Source organism: Falco punctatus, assembly GCF_963210335.1.
Source record: "Falco punctatus genome assembly, chromosome: 1".
In the NCBI taxonomy this organism is placed as follows: domain Eukaryota; kingdom Metazoa; phylum Chordata; class Aves; order Falconiformes; family Falconidae; genus Falco; species Falco punctatus.
Window position 1 is genome coordinate 71,214,413 of NC_137580.1, and position 24,192 is coordinate 71,238,604.

The window sequence follows — 24,192 nt, forward strand, 5'->3', positions numbered from 1 at the left end:
ATCTGCAGCAAAGTTTGCACATCTGTTGTCATTCTGCTGCAAGCTGGAGCTGGGGGGAGCCGGGAGGGAGTACCCTAGTTGACAGCAATAGCATAGATTTTCAGAGAAAAAGCAGTCTTTGGCTGATGTCAGCCCAGGGGCTTTTCTACAGTCACTAACTTGTCATTTAATCTTGCAGTATTCGCAGTGTCCTGGTGTTTTAGGACTCCCAACTGATAAGCAGCAGATGGCTCAGCACCAGTACAAAATTCATTATCCTCTGATACAACTGGTATGAAAAACAAAGACACTTCTGAAAGGTCTACCACCATCAAGCTCAAACCCTAGACTTCAAGCACAGCATTTATAAATGAAATAATCTTTTTCCTCCTACCTCTTCCTCCTGATTCTTGCTTTAAATCCTCTGTACTGTGCTGCAATTTTCTTTTAATAGTTAGGACTTGGTGCTGTCACAGGTGTTATAAAAGGTTTGGATTTTTTAAGATGTCTTTCAATATGGAATATTTTAATAAAAGAAAACTGAAGAAAACTGTTTCTTTGGGCCTTCATAACACTGCAAGCTTAACAGATTTTTGCATGCAGCTCAGCACAGTAAAACTCTAGGTAATAACTATGTATTCATCCTGAATAATTTTAGTATTCCATTATCTGACAGGCAAGGAAATTACTGCAGAGATTAGAACTTACGGTGAGTATATGTTTGAATTAATAATTTCAGTAAATTATATTTAAGTAAATCATAGACTTGGGCACTGGAGAATGTCTCGGAACTGGATATTTTACCAAACTAACACTTTCAAACACTTTCAAGAATTTCATATAAAATTGCTGTGGTGGTGTTCTGCTTTGTGATAATTCAACATTGAATTATCTCTTGAAAGTACAAATCAGAGCTTGCAGGCACTCATGTGCATGGTAGCTCGGTAGAAGAGCCCATGATGTAAGAGGACTTGTGTGCTAATGATGACTGACTTGTTTATGTCAGCAGAAAGAGTCATGGAGTTGCACAGCTAGGTTAATGATTTGATGCTAAGTTTACCAAGAGATTAGACTTTAACAGAAGATCCTTAATTGCTGAATTTATTATACATACACGTGTTTAATATCCAGATTTCAGTATTTGTTCCTATGGGGTTACCTGTGCAGTCAGATCTGAAGATTTTTTCAGCAACATAAAAACTTTTTTCAGGTGCAATTCAGTTGGAGAGTCCTGATCTCTTCCCAAGGCAGGTTGTGTGTGAACCAACAGTGTGAACCAGATCACTATTCAAAATAGAATGAGAGGGGATTTAATTCCACTTAATTGATCTCAGCTGTAGTAACATGGATTCAGCAGAAACAAGAGCATAATAATATCTCAATTCTCAGAGTATTCTAATAAAACGTTTTCTGTGAAGGCCAAGCTAGTTTATTGTACCAGCTAAGGTACGTTTAACTCATGACTTAAACAGAAGCCAAAGAAGGCCTGTTTAAACCTAGCTTGAGGACAGAAAGGAGTATGGAGAGGTAAAGTATCCATATGCCAGATACATGTTTTTTCCAAGGCATTCCTTACTTCATGAATGGTAAAGACTATAACAACAGTATTCAAAGTAGAAGAAAAAAAAAACCCCATAGAGCTAGGGAATAAAGTACAACAAACCTCCTCACTTCTGTCCTCTTCAGGATCACACAAAGCCCATTTCTGTTGTTGTAACCTGCAAAGCATAGTAAACACCTGCTGTTAGTATCTTTATTAGGATAGTTGCTGGGGTCCAAAACAATAAACCTGTTATAAAATGTCTCTAATAAGAATGATTTAATGCAGCCATCTAGTGGTGTCTTCACATGAAGGAACTGGAGAATGAAAAATAGTTCATACTATCCTACAGTATTTCTCCCTGCAGATCTCCATCCACACTCAGCTGAAGATTGATTTGTTTGTATGATTGTGCAGCTCTGGACAGCATGTTTCTGACAGACCTTCCCAATGGCTCCCTGACTCTGAGGTAATCCAGGTGGGTTCAGGGCCACCCACAGCAGTGCCATGCAAGCCTCCATTTAGGAACTTTCCTGTGAACAAGCAGGGTCCACCACTTCCCATCAGAGCATGATCTGCCCCTTAGCACATGACGACACTATGAAAAAGCCACAGAAATGATGAAAAAGTAAATAATTTCCCAAGAGACAAACTTTGTCCGACAAAGCACAAGTGTTTCCTCAGACCTTAAACTAGGTCAGTGTTTATTGAACGTCACTTGGCTTCACATACACCTCAACACACCTGTGTTTCTGCTCTCCTGCCCCATCCCACCACCCAGCAAGTCCACCAGGAAACAGCACAGGTGAGTTGTATAGCTCCAGCACGCAGAGACATGGCTGTGGCAGCTCTGTTTTTACATGCTTGTAAGATCACCCTCCCTGACCATGCATCACAGGCAAGTGGTTGTTCCCACACAGCATAATCCCCTCTACTGCTTCTAGGTTATCAAATGGAGAGCACGGATCCCAGTGACAAAACCCACTGTGCTACACAGATAATTGGGAGACAGCCCAATGTTTTGTTGAAGGCCTGTCAGATATCTTCAGGTGCTCAGGACACATGAAAAAAGTTTTTGCTTGCAAGACACATAAATCATACCACATGTCATGATAGATTTCTTGTTTTTTAAATGCAGCAGGCAGACCAGGCTGAATACTGAAAACTTTAAAAACTTTCTTCTAAAAATCCTTATTCCTGGGACATTACACATCACCAGTGCTTGCAGTCTGATGGAGGGTACCAAAGGTGCTCAAAAAAGCTATTAAAAAGGAAAACTTTCCTGGGAAAAACTGTTTAACATCCCTGGGTACCTGAAATGCAGATCACAATGATCCAGAAGTGCATGGCCACTCTAGTGCCAGGTGTTCACCTCCATTACAGGAGCACAGCAGCATGGCCATGATCATATAGAAGCTGGACTTGACCAGCAGCAGCAGGGCTGGGGTACAGGCTGCCCAGCAGCACTTCCACATGGCTGGAAGCACTGACACACCACAGGGCCACCGTGTCCCAGGCAAGAGCTCAGACAGCTGCTGGGGCATAGCACTGCTGCCAGTCTACATCAGTGAAGCTAAAGATGGGCTCAGGGGATTTGGGAGCTGGGCGTTCAGCCTGCCAGCAGCAAGTGCTGCTGACCTCCTCCCCCACCACATGAAACAGGGCTGAGATACTGTCATGGTTTAAGCCCAGCCAGAAACTAAGTACCACGCTCGCTCACTCTTACCCACACACATACCCGGCCCTGTGGGATGGGAAGGAGAATCAGATAAAGGTAAAACTCATGGGCTGAGACAAGAACAATTCAGTAATTAAAGTTTTTTTAAAAAATTAGTAATAATAATAACAACAACAACAATAATAATTGTACATTGTAATGAAGATGAGAGGGAAAGGGAGAAATAAAACCCAAGGGAAAACAAGTGAGACACAATACAATCCACCCACTGGCCAATTCCCAGACAGTTCCTGAGTAGTGATCGGTGGCTCCTGGCCAACTACATCCAGTGTATATACTGAATGTTACAAAAGTGATTTATCCCTTATTCTTCTAGGAACCTCAGAAATTAAACTTACAACTCAGAAAATCTGCAAATCTTCTAATAGAAAATAAGAGTAACAAAATGATGCATGCTTCAAGAATCTAAATCTAATTCCAAATAATCTTTGGTATCCAGGAAAGAGAAACACAGAAATTCGGAAAGATACAAAAGGAAAAGCAGAAGCAAAAAAGGGTATGTATTCTTTTTAAAACATAGATTCCTTCATGACACTGTTTCAGCAGTTAGTATACCTAGTAGAGGCTTGCAATTTCTGATAGTGATTATCAGAACAAGATCATTATAAGGCTCTCCTGTTTGCCTCTCAGTTTCTCAAAACACTGGATAAAAAAGATGCGATAAAGCATTCAGAGTCACAGTTTATTAAAAGTCACATACCTGAATACAACAACAAAGGAATTTTTCATTTTCAGAATGTAACTGGATATGTAACAGCATTTAATGTATTAAATATCCTGTCTCCAGGATATTACTGAAGCTGTTTGGGTGTCATCAAGCAAAAACTAAACTATGTGATACTTAAAATAAAAAAATACAAAAAGCTTTATAATTTTGACTCCTTACAAATCAGCTATTTGTGGAGTAACACTTGACTGCTAATACAGCAATGAAGGTATCCTGACCAAACACTGACTTTTAATCAAAACCCATAGCAAAGACAACCGAAAAATAACCACCAGCACAGATCTGGCGTTTAACTAGTAATAGTGTTATAGGTGTTTTTCTTCTGTTCAGCAGGTGTCCCTCAAAACCAAAGGATTGTTGAGGCACATTTCATGCAGTATCCAGAGTATTCAGCTTATTACTATTACTGTATCAGTATATTAGTGCTTAGTGTGGTGGGTATATTTAATCTGGAAAGATACAGAATACTCAGCATCAATTAGGTACTTGAGAGACGTTTTATATTAAATTAATTTCCTGTACTCATGAAATATCCATCAATTGGATGTAACAGTTTTTGTGAAATGTGTATGTGTCTGGTAATACAAAAAAAGCATCAGAAAAGAAAGTGTGACCACTGGCTTGAAAACTAAAGTAGGGAATCAAGCAGAAAATCAGGCAGGTGTCTAATCTTGGATCAAATTGGTTTTTCTTGTCACCTGATTTATTAATTCAATTCAGTTTGTTCACTGTTAACAGAACTTGGTTTTATGGATTTCATTTTGGGTTGGAAGACCATGGAGAGTGTACCAAAGCTGTTATCTGACTATATGGCAAAGAAATTTTATTTGCATGTCCTGGTGTCATATACATTGCTATTTGAAAAAATCAATGATGTTTTTTTAATCTTATGGTTTCAGGAAAGGGTTAAGTTACCAAAAAATCAAATCTTCCTTATACTGTTCATGAGGCTCATTTAATATATATAAATTATAATATATAAAGAATAATACTGTTCATTTAATCATAGAAGCTGAATATTGCCCTGCCTTATGAGTCATGCATTTAAAAAGAAAATGAAAAAAAAAAAGACACATCTTCAAATGCTTCAAGAAAACCTCATTCCTGCTGCTAATTCATATGTAAAACTGAAAATTAACATGCAGTCAATGAGGCTATTTCCACAGCTTTAGGTACCCAGTGCTGAGCCTTTATGAAGAAAGTGTACGCACAATGAAGTCTGTGTTCCACTTTCAAACTGAAGTATGTGTCTGGGCTTTTAGGCAACAGTAAGCGAGTTTCAAGATGAGTTAGCCTACAGAACCTAGGGCTTTGTACATCTGCACTCCACCTGACTGCAGGAACTTTGAGCAAATTTCTACCTTGCTGCAAAAGCTTCATTACTTAATTATATAACCATCATAAACTGACAGGGCAGAGCAATAAAATTTTCAGCTTATGTAATAGAAACTGCATAGGATTGGAGCAGACCCAAGAAGCATGGGGTGGGAGAATCATTTAACAGGTTACAAAGATCTCTATTGAAGGATGTTTGAAAGTACTTTGTCTTCACAAATATTTTTGTCATACTCTCCTTTAGTGCGACTATCTGTGTCAAGGACAATTTAGCAAAGAGCAAGGGAAGAAAACTTTGACAAATTTCTCCTCAGCATGAGGACAGTTTTTATGGGCATACAAAAAAGCTACTGAGCCAACCGATCAAACTATCACTTTCACAGCCTGGCAAAGGCCAGAAATACTACTAAATTGATGAACAAGCCACAGCAATGAGGTTGCCCAAAGCTCTAATGAAACAGGAACGTCTAAAGACAGTAAGTGAATACTATACATATCCAAGCTCCATATATCAATTTTTTGTGTTTGTGGGTTGGGCTTTTTTCTGAAGTTTAAACCAAACTTTTACATGGTTGATTTTCTTTGTTGCAGCAATCAAACTTTCTTCATTTTCTAAGGATTGATCTTAAATTTTTGAAGACTCTCAATTGAATTTAAGCTATATTTTTGGCTGGTCTCATTATTTAACAAATTGATTTAATATCTAATATTTAATAATATGTATTAAAACTTAATAAGTTTTTAAGAAAGTGCAGCTCACACAAATATGGAATGGTTAGCACTGAAATGTAATAAGGGATGGCAATTAGCAGTATATTATTTGAATCATATTGTACAAAGCAGTAGAAAACTTTGTTGTTATCCTGTAATGTTTATACACACATACATGGATGTGGTTTCATTTTTGCAAATGCTGTCGTGCTTTCAATGTATTTCCAGCACCAAGTCCCACAGAATATTACAGCGCAACTGTGCAAAACCTTCCCCAGCGAACAGGATTACCACTGTGAACAGGTTATTCTGCTCAACAGACCCTTCTTTGAGTGCTGAACATTGAACCCATAAGACTGTAATGCCTTTTGCCCTCTTTTGAGTAACTCTTATTCCAATCCACAGCCCTTTGAACTTCTGGAAACCCCTCAGCACCATCAGCAATTACACAGCACGTCATGAATGCACAAATTAGTTATCAAAGATTAGCAAATACCATCATGTCTGCCAATTTGCTGTAACTTCTGCACACAGAACTTTTTGCCCTGCTATAGAGGTTACCCATAATTCTCTTAAATACTTTTAAAGCATAAACAAATAAAACTGAAGGTGATAACTCCAAAATAACTCATTAAATGTTTTAATTGAGTTCTCGCACTTCCCTACCAAGAAAACACTACAATAAGTTCCTCCCAATACACGTTTCCCTAACACCACATGTACATCTGCACAGCCTTAATTTTGTAGCAGTGACAAGTCTCAAAAAAAGTAATGAATTAGCCTAGCAACTCTGTAATAAATATAAACACATATATAGATTTCTGCAGGTTTGGGACAAAAAAAAACAATTGCTTTTTTTTAAAAAAATCTAAACCTACACGAAGCAAAGTTCGATTGCTATAAAATAACTCTGCCTTAAGTCAATTGCAGCTTGCACTTTACCGATTATTTTGAACTGTTGCTACGTAAAAATGCGTGGAAGCACTTCTGAGTAGTGACGAGTTCTGTCATTGTAGCAGTGCCACCCAGTGGTTACCTGTCCACTACTTCCTATGCATACTGCCCATCAGCTTCTGAACATGCTGCGGGAGTTGAATTTCTGCACAGCTCCAGCAGCTGCCTGCAGCAGACACCTGTGGCCGAGGTTTGCCCTGTGAGGTTGTCCACAAAACGTTCTGCCATCCTCACTGCTAAGTTCTTTGACCAGCTGCAACATGCCAAGCACCAGTGGAGAGCTGTTCAGCTGCCCTTTCCTTGAGCCAGTGAATGTGTTACTGCTAACTTTCCAGTAACTTGGAGATTCTCTTGCCCCTTTGATAGCAATCACTAACTGGGCAGGACTTCAAATTTCAGCAGATAATTGGAGAGCTCATCAAATTCTGCTCAATTCCTAAAACATCACTGGTTTCACTGCTGACCAAATAACTATGTTTGAAAGATGAGCAAAGACATTTATACATACCAGAAGAACATGCTGTCAAGTGCCAAGCAAGGAGGTGCCAGCATAACCCTTCCACCACTTGTATCTTTAAAATTTCCCTAGCATTGTTCATTTACTATTAATTTATTAGAATCAGCACATAAAACATCAGCTTTTTGTGTTTTATTCAATTTTCAATGAAAGCAAATAAGTGAGCATATTTAACCACAAATCTCCCCAAATTACTTATTTCCATATCTAAAATACTAAAAAGCTTTCACTATCCCAGCCTCATGTGTCTCTATTGCAAAACTGTCATGGACACTTTCATACTTATTTTGAATACATCTAATTAACATAAGCCTTTGTTTTGAAAAGTTATTTTATTTTCATATACTTTAGAATTATGCAAGGATTAATTAGTGAATATTAGGGTTAATTAGTGAAGTTGTTGCTCAGATTTTTCCTTTGGAACCAACCGTTTCTTGAAATACTGAAGAATATTTTAAAAATATTTGTATTTACAAAATTAGAATATTATAATTAACTAAGAACTATCCAAAGAAATATCAACCAGCTTTGAACAATTTAAATGAAATAAATTGAGTTTTAAAATATATCCATTTTTCAACTAGCTATATTTGTACTTTAAAAAAATAAATTTATGCCAATTTGAAGACAGACAAGGTTTTCTAGTATTTTAACTGCTACTCAATTATTATCCTCCAGTACTTCATAGGAAACAAACCATAATTCAAAAGGATGGTTTTGAGAGCAGCACCCCACAAAAAGTGCTACACTTAAGCATCACAGCTGAAATCTGTGCACAGGTTATCCCAGGCTTAGTGGGATTCTTCTAGGGAAATATATCTATCAAACCCACTTAAATTACACTGGTTTTATTCAGGAAATTGTATTAATGGAGGAAAAATTACCTTTGGGTCAATCTAGCATCATTTCTGTTTGGGGAAAATAAATGTCTGTGTGAACACATTTCAGTTTTGCCTGTGGGTAGGCATATCAGTCCTCTGCAGCCTCCCTGTGCCTCATCAATCTGTTCACCAGTGTGTGTGGTTGCAGCCAGCAGTTACAGCACCAAGCCACCACCTCCTAGTTTTGATGGCAGCATATGGCCAGCTTCTGCAATTGGTACTCAGACTGCCCTGGGATGAACATCCTGGCAGATCACTTGCATATACTTTCAGCATATACATATAAGCTGAAAGAGGATAGGTTTAGGTTAGATATTAGGAAGAAATTCTTTACTGTGAGGGTGGTAAGGCACCGGAAGAGGCTGTCCAGGAGCAGCTGTGGATGCCTCATCCCTGGAAGTGTTCAGGGCCAGGTTGGATGCAGCTTTGAGCAACCTGGTCTACTAGAAGATGCCCCTGGCTCGGTCTTTGAGGTCCCTTCCAACCCAAACCATTCTATGATTCTATAATATAATTGCTGCCAAGCTTGAAAGTGACTACTTGCCCTACAATTTCTTGTACTTCAAAATCAAATTAAGGTACAGAAACCCCTCACTAAAAATTAATGCCTCCAGGATGGACACAACGATACAATTTAAAATAAAAAGAAGTTTTTTAAAAACCAAAAGTAATACAGATCCAAAACAGGTTTTTTGGGCTTTATCCCCACTTGCCACACAGAACAGAGAACATCCTCCAAGCCAAAACATGATTATAAGGCCTCACTCCCACATGGCTCACAATGCTTCCATGCTCTCCTCTTTTCTCAATCCAAACTGATGCTCCTGATTAGCACATTAACATCTGCTAGAACAGCAGCAAAACGAACCCAACGTAAAAACCACAGTAGCACTAGGAGCCCTCACCTATAGAACTTATATATATATAAACCTGAAACACGCGTGACAAAGCATAGATACGTCAGTCAAGAGCACAGTGCAGTAAGTTGATTTACTCGCATAGTAATGAGAATAGGAAGAAAATTGCAAAACCACTTACCATATCCGGGGGCTTCCAATAGTACACAGCAACATTGGAGGCAGCATCAGAAAACTGCAAGGGAAGGAAAAATTAAAAAAAGATAATTGGACAATTTGCTTTGGACAAATTGGACAAATTGAAATTGGACAATGAGCATTAAGGCGTTATGATTTATGTGTCTGTGCTTTTGCCTACTAGAGTCAGTACCAACAGTTTCCAGAATACCAAAGATACTAACAGAAGCAGAGCACCCGCGGACTTCAGCTAAACAGAAAAATGTTTGGAGGCTTTTTGGAAGCACTGACAAACCAGACATGACCAAGATCATGAAATCCACACAATGGGCTGGCAGAGCTGAGTTTAACTAGGGAAATGGACAAGACCTGCTTTGATTTCAACAACAAAGTTTTAGTGGTGGCCAGTGAACATAAACTGAGGTAACTAGTGGAAAGGCTCAAGAAAGCCATGGGGAGACACATCCTTTCATTCCTTCTCAATGCCTTTCACCATATGTGAAAACTAAACAGCACTCTCACTGTCCAAATTACCTTTTAGGAAGGTTTCAGCTTTCCTGAGCCTACAGATTTATTTTTTTATTTTAGTTATGTTATTAAATGTTATGCTACTTTTATATTATTTATTAAATGCTATAGTTGTTTATGTTGTGTTATTAAAGTTTGTTTTTCCCCAAGCTGGTGCTGTTGTCTAACTGTGGTACTCACTTAGCTTGTTAAGCTTGTCACTGGAAAATAAAATTTCCATTTCTTACTGAGGGGGACTTAGTTACACCCAATCATTCCCCAAGCACCAGCATCTCATGTAAAATCCCAAAAGCCCATGGCATAACTGTTCTGTTCTAAGACCTGGTCTTACACAACCATGTCTGCACACCTCACAAGAAGCCCTTCCTACCCTGCCTGGAGTGAGATTCTTCAGAAAAACGAAACAACAGTGTGAACAGGTTAATGATCCCAACTGGTAGCAACAGACCCTTTGCTTCAAAGGCCGCAGGATGGGATCTCAAGGGCCCAGCCAAAACTTTGTTTCACTGCAGGTCCCTTACCCTACACTGGAACAGGTCTGCCTTCACACAGTTTGAAGCACGCTGCTGCCCAGTAAAGCCACCACCACTACAGTTTAGCCAGCCAAGTATAGATTCAGGTGTGAAGCACCCACACTGGAGACATGAGGCCAGCCCCCATCAGTGTCCAGGTGAGACAGAAGGCACCAAGTACCTCTGGCTGGCCACAAGACAGGCTCTACCCGCAGAGGCAACATACAACGCTCCACCAAAGGGTTCAATTCCATCCTGTTCCTCAGGAAGGACACTGGATAGCCCAGTGATCAGTGGCCTAGACCCATGTGCCAGGCCAACGTGTCTGCTCCCTCACCAACAGAAGTGTGTACATCTGCCTGCCAGACCGACAGGGTCGCGTTCTACCAGGTTAATGCAGCCCCCAGAAGCCAAGCCATGACATGACCCACCCCACACACACACCCCACACCACCCACCCTCCCTCACACACACCCCACCCCACACCCCACCCCACACCCCACCCCCCACACCACACCACACCACACCACACCACACCACACCACACCACACCACACCACACCACACCACACCACACCACACCACACCACACCACACCACACCACACCACACCACACCACACCACACCACACCACACCACACCACACCACACCACACCACACCACACCACACCACACCACACCACACCACACCACACCACACCACACCACACCACACCACACCACACCACACCACACCACCACACTGGCGCGAGTTCCCTCACAAATAGCCACACCCCCCGTACCGGGGTCCGCAAGGAGAGAACTGCGGCAGGGGGCCCGCGCGCCGCCTCACAGCGCCTACCCGCCCCGCCCCGCTCGATCCCGCGGCGCAGCGCGCATGCGCGGCGCAGGAGGCTGCGGCAGCCGAGGCGCGGTGGCTGCCGCTCGCGCAGCTGATCCCGCTCCCGCCGCTTTCCCCTTCTGCCGGGTAGCGGTGACCGCGCGCCATGGCGAGCGGGGTGAGGCGGCGCGCGCGCGCGCGCGGACGTGTGTGGGCTCCGTGGGGACGCGCGCGGCGGGGTGCTGCCGCCCGGGGCGCGCGGAGAGGCCCGCGCGGCGCCTGCAGCCCCCGCGCGTGGGAGGCTGAGGCGGGTGGGCCCGGGTCGCACGCCGGTCAGCAGGCGGGGGCGGCTTTCCCGGGCCGGGGCTGCGGGCCCGCGCGGGGTGGTCGCTCCCGTCCGAACGCCGCCGTGCGCGCGCCGGTGCGCGGGGGCGGCCCGGCCCGGTCCGGCCTGACGCCTCCGGGTCCCCGCCCGGCGCGGACCAGGCGCGCGGCACGCGTGGGCGTCGCTGGTGGCGCGTGGGGGGCCGGTGCTGTACTTGCCGCGCTAGGAGCGAAAGCGCGCGCTGCAGCTAGCCCGCGTGCTCTCCCGCTGCCCGCTGAGCGGGAGCAGCAGCGGACGCGCCTGGGAAGGAGCCGCCGCGCAGCGCCGTTTCTGGCACAGCTGGGCCCGCTTGCCCTGTAGGCCGTGGCCCGGCAGCTTGCCGCGCTGCTGCAGGAGCGGGGCGAGGACCCGCACCTCCTCCGTGCCGCCGCAGTTACCGCGCAGCTACTGATGCGGCCCGGGGCCGGCCGGGCGGCCGCGTTCGCCCAGGCGGTGGGAGCTGCGCGGGCCGGCGGGGCAGCCCCTGTCACTGCCGAACGCCACCGCCTGTGGAGGGGGACAGCGAGAGAGTGCGGACCGACAGGCGACTCCGCAGTCGCGATCCTGTGCTAATGTAATAACAGGGAAAATGAAGAATGGGTGAACGTTGAGGTGGGGTTTTTTTTCCAGTTGTTGGTTTTAGGGTTTCCAGCAGTGGGACAGCAGCAAGTTTGACTGCTGGGGAGCCCGAATTGGGGCTGACCTGATGCCCTTGCTGAGTGGCCCAGGGGCCCTCAGGGCTGTGTGGCCTAACTGTGCCTTCAAAAGCCAGCTTGTTTAACAGTTTCTGAATTAGGAGATACTATCTCAAAATATGCTTCCAGATGCTAGTTTTGGGAAGATCAGAACTTACCCCATATGGAGACTTTTCTCCCCCCTTTAATCCTGTGCTTAGCTAAGCTTGTACAAGTTCAGATTTTAGGAATGCGCAGTCTCCTGTGCAAGAACAAGTGATTGCATCAGAGAAGGGTGAGGTATGGTTTGCGAACCAGTAAACTATTTGCTGAATGATATCCCCTCTTGCATTTTATGCCTTGAATTTAGATTTTCTGGCAAAATTGTTGGTACATTTAGAGATTATGACCACATTCAGTGCATTTTTATATTATTTATCCTTGTAATAAAATGCAGGGCAAGGGGAATTCACCATTTTAGGCTAAGGGTATTTCTATCCAATATATGCTCCTGCCAGCTGTAGGATTGGGTACCTGTTTTCTGTTTAGGTTGGCAGCATTTATTTTAGCAAGTTTAAGCCAAGGTAAACGCCCGCAGTTTTGCTATTACAGGTACAGCGAGGGTGTTAGCTGGCTCTGGCAAAGTCTGATACAATTTACTGTACAACAAAAATACTACAGAAGGTCCTAAACTACCCATTATTTCCTTCTATACATACAAGAGAGAAATCATACCAGGCAAGGTGAACATGTGATCTTGGTGCTGTTACCTCTTGCAGGCGGTGAAATTTCAGGAAGACTGGATGACTGTATGTCTGCCTTTCAATGATTCTACAGCAACACAACAGCTAGTTTGAATGCACAAAATGTCATTTTCTTGTATCAGTTTATAGCGTATGCTATTAAATGCTTCATATTTCCAATAGTCATAGGAATGGCTTAGACCAGGGGTCCTCAAACTATGGCCCGTGGGCCAGATACAGCCCCCCAGGGTCCTCAGTCAGGCCCCCGGTATTTACAGAACTCCCCTGCCCCCTCCCCTGCCCTGCCGGGGGTTGGCGGGGGAAACCAAGCAGCCACAGATGGCTGCCTGCCGCTTCATCCACGTGCCGGCCCCCTGTTTAAAAAGTTTGAGGACCCCTGGCTTAGACCTTGTTTGTATGGAAGAGAATCAGTGCACGTCTTCTGGTATAACTGTACTCCAAAATACATGGATGCTGTTCTGGAGTAGGCTGTGAAGAGATCTGTTCTGAAGCAGTCTCGTCTGTCACACCTTTCCTCAGGTTTTAAGGTCTGGAAATTGATTTCACAACTCATGTGTCTCCTGCAGGAAGCTATTGAGTACCACATTCGTTGAAATATGTACCTGTCAGAAAGCAAAATCCAGATTATCTGATACCCAGCTATCCTGAAGGACAGACTCAGATACTGACATCTAGTTGTACTCCAGATGCTTGCACCCTTGCAGCACCTGAAGCTGCTCTGGATTGTATGGCTATAATGCCTGCTGATTTCCTTAGTCACTTGCACGTATGTACCTGTTGACAAGATTAGATTTACAGACCGACAGATCCTGCCCTGTCATCCAGGTTCTGCACTGTTTGGCTTGAAAAGCTTCTTGGGATATATAGATGTAGTAGCTGCGGAGCAGGGTTTGTCAGGGTGCTGAGGGCAGTGAATGAAGACTTGCTAACAGTAATCCACAGAATCTCTGCCAAAGTGTTAGTGCACAATAACTTGTTGACAGTAACCATATAGCAAAGTCTGTCTGGTCCCTGTGCATCACTGGAGGGGTTTGCCTTTCAGCTTCATGCACGTGTTTCTCCTTGCCAAAATCATACTTGGAAGCCATCCTAAGGAACAAGGAATTCACTCTTAATGTGGCTCTCAGACCCTTATGTGACCTCCAGTTTGCTGATTTTTTTTTTACTTTGAATGCTCTGCTCAAGGAACACATCTCAAATAAATGCCAGTCCGTTATTTTAAACCACCATATTTATTATGCAATTTTCCATTCCTATTGCTTATTTCACTGCAGTATTTGAGTATCTCCTAAGCAGTCCTGGGTTTATTATGTTTTTTGCTCAGTAAGAGAATTACATCCAAATTTCAGATCTTGGTTTACTCATTACTGTTTAGCTTCCTGAAAGCAAATGTAGGGCAATTAAGCCTTTGTGTTGAAATTATAAATTTCAGATCTGGGATTCTTTCCAAAAGCCAGTAGTGTTTCTGTCATTTTCTCACTTGGCTGAACAAGAATTACTTGAGATGAACCATACAACAGATGTCCTCTTTTTTTGTTGTCGTTTAGGTTATTAAATGCAAGGCTGCTGTTGCCTGGGAGGCAGGTAAACCTCTCTCTCTGGAGGAGGTGGAGGTTGCTCCACCAAAAGCTCATGAAGTTCGTATCAAGGTAATTAAATCAATCATTAGCTGTGTGCATTGTATTTTGGGAGGCAAAGTACCAAAGCCGGACAGTTTGTTTACCAACAGCAGAAATGTTGAATGGATAGCATTAGTTCATTAGTGTCTTAGCTGGCTTTACAAAGAAGAAAATTATGGTATTTAGATCTTCTGTTTATGAAAAACACTCAATTTTTAATGGTCTCACTTCACAGTCTGGTGTAAAGATCATGGCTAGTCTTGGGGATCAATTCCAGTTGTTACAGACTAAGCCCCCACACAATATCTGAAGTAGGAACACCTTTGATCTTACTTGAAGGGTAGCAGCTTGTGAGCTGTTGCAGCTGTGTAACATGCTGGATTTTACTTCAGTCAGGCTGTAAGTTACTAGCTGCTGAGCCATGATTGGTCTCTTGGATTCCACATACCCAGGTTTCTGATTTGATTAGGACTGTCCAGTAGCCTGTATCTGCCAAAAATACACATGAAGGTGAAATTTGTCTCTGTGGAAAGGGTCTCTGCATGGTGTTTAATACTTAAACTGGATTTATGCAGCACTGGGAGTTGTGTGCACTGTCTCTGGTCATTTTACCTTTGAGAAACTAACTTACATCAAATCTGAGATGCCAACCTACTTTGAGACAACTTGAAGTACTGATTTCAAGCTTTAGGAAACCAGAGGTCATCTTTTACCCATTTCAGCATCAGAATTTAGTTGATGGAAGTGAGAAAAGACGTACTATCACGAGTTTACTTTTTCAAAGTAAGAAGTAGTGCCTTGCCTTGGCACCCCTGTGCCTTGCCAGGAGTGAAAGCACGTTGGCCATATCACAAATGCTGCCGGGCTGGCAGATTTGTCCCAGCAATTGCTCTGAATTTCTGACCAAAGGGAAACATTTAGATCTGTGCTTCTGTTCTGTTCTTCAAGATGCCTCAGATTATATATTTCTTCACAGATAATTGCCACTGCTGTCTGTCATACTGATGCCTATACTCTGAGTGGTGCTGATCCTGAAGGATGTTTCCCTGTGATCTTGGGTCATGAAGGAGCAGGAATTGTAGACAGTGTTGGGGAAGGAGTAACAAAAGTAAAGCCGGGTAAGAACGTTATCTTACAAGTTTTCTGCCTTCATTAAAAGTGTTATTTTACTACAAGGTCAACTGCTAGATTGGGCCACTGAGATGCTATATTGCAGGAGTCAATATAAGGTCTTATTCTGGGGTGTAATACTGTATAGATTTGTCTGTGAGATACAACACTAATCTAATCAATGTGCTCTTGGTTTAATGCTTGAAGGAGCCTAGCCTGCTGATTTATCACTTGAAATTAGATCAGTATAATTAGAATGGCTTTGTTTTGGTGGTGTTTTTTTTTTTTCAACTGATAGTTGTTACTTGTTGCTATAATTAAAGGGCTTTAAAATGTTTAATGATGTCGTTCACTGTTGATTTGGGGTGGTTTTGTTTTACAGTAACATTCCTATTTGTTCTGGAATGACGAATTTCTGATTGGCTGTCTGCTCAGACATGAAGAAAGTGTTTTATCTAGCACTCTATAAACAATGCTACTCTATACCTTAAACATGTTTTAATACACAAAGGTTTTAAGTGAACACAGGCTCACATAAAAGCCATGAAAATTGAGTAACTTAATGCCTTACTTGACTTGATAATGAGCCACAGATTATTTTTTTTCTTAGGGGACACCGTTATCCCTCTATACATCCCCCAGTGTGGAGAGTGCAAGTTCTGTAAGAATCCTAAAACAAATCTATGCCAGAAGATAAGGTCTGTATGCTTTTTATTTTGACACACAGTATAGTATTTGTTCAGTGTATACCTGTTCTGGTTATCAAAAGTAATTGACAGGAGTTGTCTTTGAAGAATAAATCTCTTGATGCATCATTTAATGACTTGGAAAGTACATTTTTTAGGGAGTCAGTTACATGCTACTTTCCCTTATTCCTTAAAGTTTCTTTTCTTTTTCCCCTTAAATAAATCTGTTTCTCAGTTTTCACGTGTGTGAAGGTGTGAACTGCTAGCTTGTGTCCACAGCTTTGAAAACATAAATGCTCTGACTCCATATTTAATCCATACTTAAGGGCAGCACTTCAGGGAATTTAGCTTTTGGGAGTCAGTACCAAAGCTGTCAAGTGACACAGAGTTATGCCAAAAGCTCTTTTTTCCTTAACACCTGCTTCCAGCTAAATTTCCAACTCCCATTCTGAAAAAAAATCTCCTAAACCTAAAAAACCCCCTGGTGACATAATTGGCAGGCACTATTAAAGGGAATTGTACTGAATGAGGTGAAGATGGGGTTGTAGTGGCACAGGCAGCTGGCACTGGTAGCCAATAAGGTCAATGTGTTGATAAACTCCCATTTCTTTCAGTGCTTCTATGAAGGAATTAACAGCATAAAGTTTTAGGAGTTTAGCATTTGATTTCTTGGAACTCCTGGGTTTATTGTAATGAATAAAAAATAATGGTGCAAGTGTGCAACTGCATCTCTGTGCTACTTAATGGATACTGTCTGGTGAGAGTATTTTATGTTTAAGACTGACTGTACTTTCCTTTTTGCCTTAAGAATTACTCAAGGGAGAGGACTCATGCCTGATGGTACCAGCAGGTTCACCTGCAAAGGAAAGCAGCTTTACCACTTCATGGGGACTAGCACCTTCTCAGAGTATACTGTCGTGGCTGACATCTCAGTAGCCAAGATAGATGCTGCAGCACCTCTCGATAAAGTGTGCCTGCTGGGTTGTGGCATCTCTACTGGCTATGGGGCTGCTGTTAACACTGCTAAGGTAAAGGTTGTGGTTGCCTCTGGCTTTTATCTGCAACTACATCTGCACCAAAGTATACATGTAGCTTAGGGACTAGGTTGGGACTGTAAACATGATGTACAAAATTTCTGTTTCTTCTTCCTCTTCAACTGATGAAGTTTAGCTAAGAATTTCTAACTTCATTGTAAAGGCCTAATGCCCTTTAGAGGAAGTCCAGGAAGAAGGTTCTGCATCCCTTTTGATATCAGCTATGTAGAAATTACTTTTCCAATTCATCTTAATCTTGCTGCAAGTTATTCCGACAGTTTGAAGCTCAGGGTGAGACAGAGCTGCTAGGTGAGTGTGTATGAGTCTAGGGCAGGTTAGAGGAGTTGAGTCTTTGGGCAAAAATAAAAGCTTATTACCTAAGGAGGTTTTGGATGAAAGTTCTGTATAGTTTCCCTTATCTAAGTGATAAAGTCTCATAGCCATATATATTTACCTTCATGTTTCCTTCATTATGGACTTCTTGTGTTTCTGATTCATGTGGAAGGATGAATTTTCTCTGTGTTGCTTATGGCTTCTTTCTTATTCCTAGGTGGAACCTGGCTCTACATGTGCTGTCTTTGGTTTAGGAGGAGTTGGGCTGGCAGTTATTATGGGCTGCAAAACAGCAGGAGCATCCCGCATCATTGGCATCGATCTTAACAAGGATAAGTATGCCAAAGCCAAAGAGTTTGGAGCTACTGAGTGCATTAGCCCTCAAGACTTCAAGAAGCCCATACAGGAGGTGCTGGTTGAGATGACCAATGGTGGTGTAGACTATTCGTTTGAGTGCATTGGTAATGTTGGAGTCATGGTGAGTGTTTGTGTTGACAGTAGTATGTAGAGGGAGGGGATAGCTAGCTGTCATTTAAAACAACTAAGCTGAATAGCACAATGAGCTGCTTTCTTGTTACAGAAAACATGCCATACTAATTTATTTATTGTTTAAATAGTAATGATAACTGAAAATGGTGGAAAAAGACCAGTTTACATCCCAGTCCTCATGTAATGAAAGCAGATGCTACTTCTTAGGTTGAAAATGACACTTGTAATTTTCAGACTTATCCTTACCAGGAGTTCTTCAAAATCCAGAGTTCCCATATGTTGATGGTTCAAAAATTAACAAAACCCACATAAAATATATTGTACAACAAATAGGAAAATCTCAAGGAGTGCTCAGTATTTCCCCAGTTCCTCAAATACTGAATTTAACCTTTGGAAATGCAGAAGTATTACTGAATGAAAGGCTAGATTTTCAGGAATCACAACAGTATTCCTAACTGTCAGTAACATGGTCTTTTATTACCGTTTATCCCAACTCCCAGTGGGAATTCAGAGTAACTTCTCTGAAAGCCAGACAGGATATAAAAAGAGAAAAGTGAATCTTTAACAGTGTAAGAAAGTCTGAACCAGTGGAAAATTTAACATAATTTTCAGTGTATTTATTGTACCTTACATACTAATGTGGTGATTCATTAAATACTGGGAAAAGGAAGTGCAACCTGTACCAGTCTATGCAGCATAAATGTTAACAATAAATGTTCTGCTTTGTCCTATCCATCTGTGAAGAGGGCTGCCTTGGAAGCCTGCCACAAAGGCTGGGGAGTCAGTGTGATAGTTGGAGTAGCTGCTGCTGGTCAGGAGATCTCCACACGGCCATTCCAGCTAGTAACTGGGCGGACTTGGAAAGGGACTGCGTTTGGAGGTAACTTTTTTTTGGTATGGGTATAAAAATAACTTACTGTGGGTTAAAGCTAGGAAAAACACACTGCCTTGGTTTTGCTTGTGCAAGGAATATACTACTGACAGGCTATTAGTAATTGCTGTGTTGACTTTTAAGATAAAGACTTAAAATCTGATTCCTATAGACAGGCTATAAAAAACCACATAGGTATGGTATCTCACATACTTGGAAGAGAGAATATAACTATGCTATATAGTACTAAAAGAATGGTACAGAGGGACTGCTTTATCACAAAATAAAGCCTTGGTTCAGTTTGGTCCAGTGAAAGGACCCAGTCTTTGGGAAAATGGGAACTCACATAAACATGTTTGTGTTGCTTAATCACTAAGTAAATCATGGGGCTAACATAGGAATGTGCTATAAAGAGCTTTAAAATAAAAAGCAACAAGTGCTTGATACTAATTCTTTTGCTGTCAAACCAAAACCATATTGAGACTTGTACAGCTACTGGCAACTTGGGGATTCACTAATTGCTGAAGTTCGTAAAGTGTCCAGACGTGATGTTGTTATTACACTGCCCTTTCTCCAAGGAATACAGAACTTAGTTGGGTCATAAAGACACATAGAGGGGTTGATACAGATGCCTCATACATGCTTTTCCTGGGTGAGGGCTGCTGTTGTGTTGAATGCCGCAATACCTAGTGAAAGGTTAGTGGACTTACATGTTTGGATAATGTGTACTCTTCCAAACCTAGCAGGCCTCTTGCATTCCTTGCTCAGTGCCTGCCTAGAGCAGGAGTGACAAACAGGTCTCAGTTCATTTTCATATTTATCACCCAAGTGCCCGTCTAAGGGCTGTATTTTTTTCTTTCTGTTTTCCAAATGCATGCTTTCTATTTTTCAGGCTGGAAGAGCGTAGACAATGTACCGAAACTGGTGACTGACTACATGTCCAAAAAGATCAAGGTTGATGAATTTGTGACTCACACTCTGCCTTTTGACAAAATTAATGAGGCTTTTGAGCTGATGCATACAGGAAAGAGGTAATCATCATAATACTGAACGGTGTAGAAGATGAGACACTGTCAAAATACAGGTTCCCTGCTCACTGTCACGTTTTAAACAGGGAGCATAAAGGCTGACATACACCATGCACATTCATTCTGAGATAAACAAATACATTTTCTCTGTGCTTCTAGGCATATGCCAAAACACAGGCAGAGTAAAAAGCAAGCAATAATGTGTAAAGGAAATACACAAGTATGTAAAGCTCATAAAGGGGACAAGCCAGTCATAGACTTCCAACATTGCTGAAATATTCTTCCTCAGAAAAATAAATGCAGAGACTGAAGGAGAGTTCACATTAATACATTTTTACAAGTCATTAAGCTATTAGTCTATTTTAATAGTAGATTTCAGTATATTTTCTAACTATTTAGGATAGATTACCAGCACAATCACTTGGAATGATCTACTAATATGCTACATTTTAAATATTTTTTTCTAGTTTGAACTGGGGTAGAACATTCATATGGTGGGTTTGTACTAAATGTACAGCAGTTTGTGGCTTTATTAAGATAAATGTAAGTTTGGACTGTTACATGCTGCAGACTTGGGCTACGCTGTATTAAACTTCCCAGCAAGGCCCAACTCCACTGCATATTGAAGTGACTCTTATTTGCTGGTAAAAAAAGAAACCAAGCTGCTGGATGTGTGATGAGCCTTGCTGCCCTTATAGCAGTATAGTTTGCAAGTAGTGATCAACCTGCAATGCTTTTGCAAAGTAGGATATTGTTACAGAGGATATATTGGGTGATCCTTGTAAAGCCCTGTACAGATACAGGCATGGATGTGCTTTAGGGAAAACGGGGATACTGTGGCAGAACTTCTGTCTGCAGCTTAAAATCTAATGCACACAAGGGGAAAGGACTAGACACTTTTAGCCTGAGATGTGTTAAAACTTGTCCTACTGTGTCTTTTCAAGAGCAGGCCTCTTTTAAATGAGTATTTTAATGAGATGCTCTGTAATTTGTTGGAAATTCAGAGACTCTTAATGAGATAGCTACCAGTGCCTCTAAGAGCAGAAACCCAGCTTATTTACAAGATTAGGTCACATACTTTCTAAGAATGTGTTTTAAATGAAGGAAGAATCACCAGGTGTACAAGAGGAAAAACTGGAGAGTTGTTCTAGTGAAAATCTTTTCCTGCATGTTTGCACTAATGCAGGCAACTGTTTATCCATAGTTAGGTTCATCTGCAGGTGGATAAACAGTTAGCAGCATTATCTCAAGAAACCAGCATGGTGTTTCTAACTTTCTCAAAAGTAATAACTTCACCTGCTTTATCTCATATATAGTCCTGTTTTGGGTAAGCCTGTTATCGGTAACTGCATTTTGTACTTTTTACAATTGGAAACACTTCATCTATGTAAATTGCATCCAGCAGTTGATCCCATTTCCCAGTTACAAACTTCTGTATCATTTCAGTACTTTATTCCTACATAAGCATACCCTATGAAACAATGTTACTTACTTACTAACAATTAAGTTAACACTGTAAGTTACTTAGAATTCTCCAAGTAGCCAAAAGAGGGAATGCCTGTAAATGTTAATGTTACTGATCCACATTCTTGGCTAGCTACTCAAAACTGGCACTTGGTTTGAAAAAGCTTCCATTTTGAGTGTATCTTATTGGAGGAGAGACTAAAAAACCCCAAAGATAACAAGCATTACTAATCCATTTTAAACCAGTATTTTTAATAAATAGTAAGAGGCATAAGCATAACTTCATTCTTACAAAAGACAGAAGTTAAGTTGAAGCATGTCTTGGCAATGAAAGAGAGGGGACAGAAGGGGGAAAATGGACTTACTGGTAACTTTTTTTTTCTTTTTCTTTTCTGTTTTAAGCATTCGAACTGTCCTAAAGCTTTAGAGTCAAATGTGGACCTTCCAGTTGGCCAGCAGCATAGTAACTGTCCTTTTATAATGGAATTTCTGATAGAAAGTAGAATGAAGCAAATGGAAACTCACCGGAACTAGGAAGATGATGTATTTTAGGGTGAGCATTCTGAATTAACAAAAAAATCGGTAACCACTGAATAGAGTTACATAATTAGCATGGGTTGTGGAACTTACAGTGCCTAATTCAGTTAATCTACTTAATAAATGCTTATTTCTAAACATGGCGTTGGAATTATTGAGCATTAAGACTGTGACTGCTGTATCTTACTGTTTTCCTCTAGTGATTTTGGGGTATGTGCGTACATGACAGAGGAATATTCTTCAGTCAATAGGAAATTACGTGGGATTCATTACTCTAGGCATCTACACAAAGTACAGCTGGGTTGAGAAGCAGCATTGATGTGCTGAACTGTACTGAGAGTGGCAAGAACTCCAACTCCACCTGCCAAGCTTCTGAGGCTATTGTAGGACTACAAAGGATGTACCATCTAGCTGTCCCTTAAAGCCAGTTAACTGTAGAGCAGAGTGTAGTTGGATATATGACCTAAACATCCAGGTGTACTTGTGTTCACTTAGGAAGTCCAAATTCTGCCCTGTTTCCTGTTTGGCTCATTATTGTAGGATAATAGCATAGACAACAACAGTCACTTGCCCTAGTGGTGTCCTCCAAGACTTCAGTGGCAGTTTTGCTATTTTCTTGAACTTACTGGCAATTGAAGCAGCCTTGGCAGCCAACACAGCAAAAACAAACAGTGTGGGACTGTTACCTCTATTTAGTCAGAAATGGGGTCATGCCATTTGAAGCAGGTAACATTACTATTAGTGCAACAGCCCACTTGCTCTTGAGGGGTGCAAGGGAACAACAGTAAAGAGCATTGTGTGATGAAGGTTTCAGGGTTTTGTGGGGATTTTTTGTTTGTTGGAAGGGGAGTGGTTAAGTCTTAATTTTGGAGTTGCAGGTGTTTTTTCTTAACTGTAGTTGAAGTGATCTGACTGGATAAAATTTCTTTGAATTGAAACCTGGAAGCAGTGCCACACATGCAGAAAAACAGAGGAACTGCAGAAAACAGACTGCAAAGCAGAGGCAGGAAGGCTACCCAGTTAAAGAAAAGTTATATACATAAAAAGTCAGTGCTTTTCAGTGAACCAAGGACACTGATGAAGAGAGAAGTTTCATGTGTTAAGGGAGTCTGGTCAAAACAACTGTTTTTGAACATTGAATGCAAACAGTGATCTTATTAGAAATTCTGTTTTGCTACTAACAATAACCTTACCCCAAGACACTGCTATACAGCTGGGACAGTTGTATCTTTTCCATTTGTCAGTGGAAAGATAGCCCTATAGCGTTCTGAAAATAGTTGAGGTAGCTGCATTTCTAGCTTCATTTCAAACAGAGTAAACACCAAAGTTAACTCCTGTGAGTGTCATAAGAATTAATAAAAAATTCATTAAAAATCATTAAAAGTGGAAGTGAGCCTTCCAATGCGGCAATGAAGTAATTCTTACTCCTTTGTAGCTCTGGATAAAGCATTCAGTAGAAAAGTTGCTGTCAAGCCTTTCTGGCAAGAGTACTCTCTAACTACAAGATATTATCAATAGAATATTGCTCAACTTCTTAGCAAAACTACCCCCCAACTGGATTTAACAGATATAAAATGTTTATACTGTAACAGTTGTTCCTCTAGGCTGCACAGACAGAACCAAGACCATACAGTCATGTTGTCTGCGTTACAGTATTTCTTTAGAGAATCTGCATCTTGGAGTGTGGAAAGCTAGTCTTGTAATATGTCAACAAAGAGGTGTAGTGATACCAGAGCACTCGGCTCAAATACTTACAGCCTCTTCCAGCCTGAAGTATTAATGTCCTAGCCATTACATAGCAGAGTTTTCAGACTACCCTTGTCCTGCAAAGCAGCTGATTGAATGGAGCATGTTTGAAATAGTCTTTTTGAAGTTGCTCAGTTAACAAAGGGACCCACAAACACAAGAGCTTGTACCCTGTTCCTGGTAATGAAGCTCTGT

General features: G+C 41.5%; 3 protein-coding genes across 3 annotated transcripts in view; 2 read left to right on the plus strand and 1 right to left on the minus strand.

Moving 5' to 3' along the window:
- Positions 1–1,145, plus strand: part of LOC308055311 (alcohol dehydrogenase 1) — a gene marked incomplete at its 5' end in the record, with an annotated part of 231,269 nt that extends 230,124 nt beyond the window's left edge. The window contains one exon of the mRNA XM_080369152.1: positions 179–1,145. Within this exon, the coding sequence (XP_080225278.1) occupies positions 179–203 (25 nt within the window). The 3' untranslated portion in view covers positions 204–1,145. The remainder of the gene's footprint in view (positions 1–178) is intronic.
- LOC308055412 (uncharacterized protein) lies at positions 1,143–11,446 on the minus strand (the record flags this gene model as incomplete). Its single annotated transcript, XM_080369313.1, has 4 exons — positions 1,143–1,263; positions 1,643–1,697; positions 9,421–9,474; positions 11,241–11,446. The coding sequence occupies 4 exons, from the start codon at positions 11,444–11,446 to the stop codon at positions 1,261–1,263; spliced, it is 318 nt and encodes a 105-aa protein (XP_080225439.1). The 3' UTR covers positions 1,143–1,260.
- On the plus strand, positions 11,322–22,389 carry LOC308055339 (alcohol dehydrogenase class-3). Its single transcript, XM_080369211.1, has 9 exons — positions 11,322–11,456; positions 14,628–14,729; positions 15,676–15,817; positions 16,420–16,507; positions 17,304–17,523; positions 18,080–18,340; positions 19,096–19,231; positions 20,115–20,253; positions 22,117–22,389. Exons 1-9 carry the CDS (start codon positions 11,445–11,447, stop codon positions 22,139–22,141), a joined length of 1,125 nt encoding a protein of 374 aa, XP_080225337.1. The 5' UTR covers positions 11,322–11,444; the 3' UTR covers positions 22,142–22,389.
- Positions 22,390–24,192: the final 1,803 nt, after the last annotated feature.

Coding starts and splice junctions, on each gene's coding strand:
- LOC308055339 (XM_080369211.1), top strand. Junction 15,818..16,419: donor AGTAACAAAAGTAAAGCCGG/GTAAGAACGTTA, acceptor TTTTTTTCTTAG/GGGACACCGTTATCCCTCTA. Junction 19,232..20,114: donor GAAAGGGACTGCGTTTGGAG/GTAACTTTTTTT, acceptor TCTATTTTTCAG/GCTGGAAGAGCGTAGACAAT.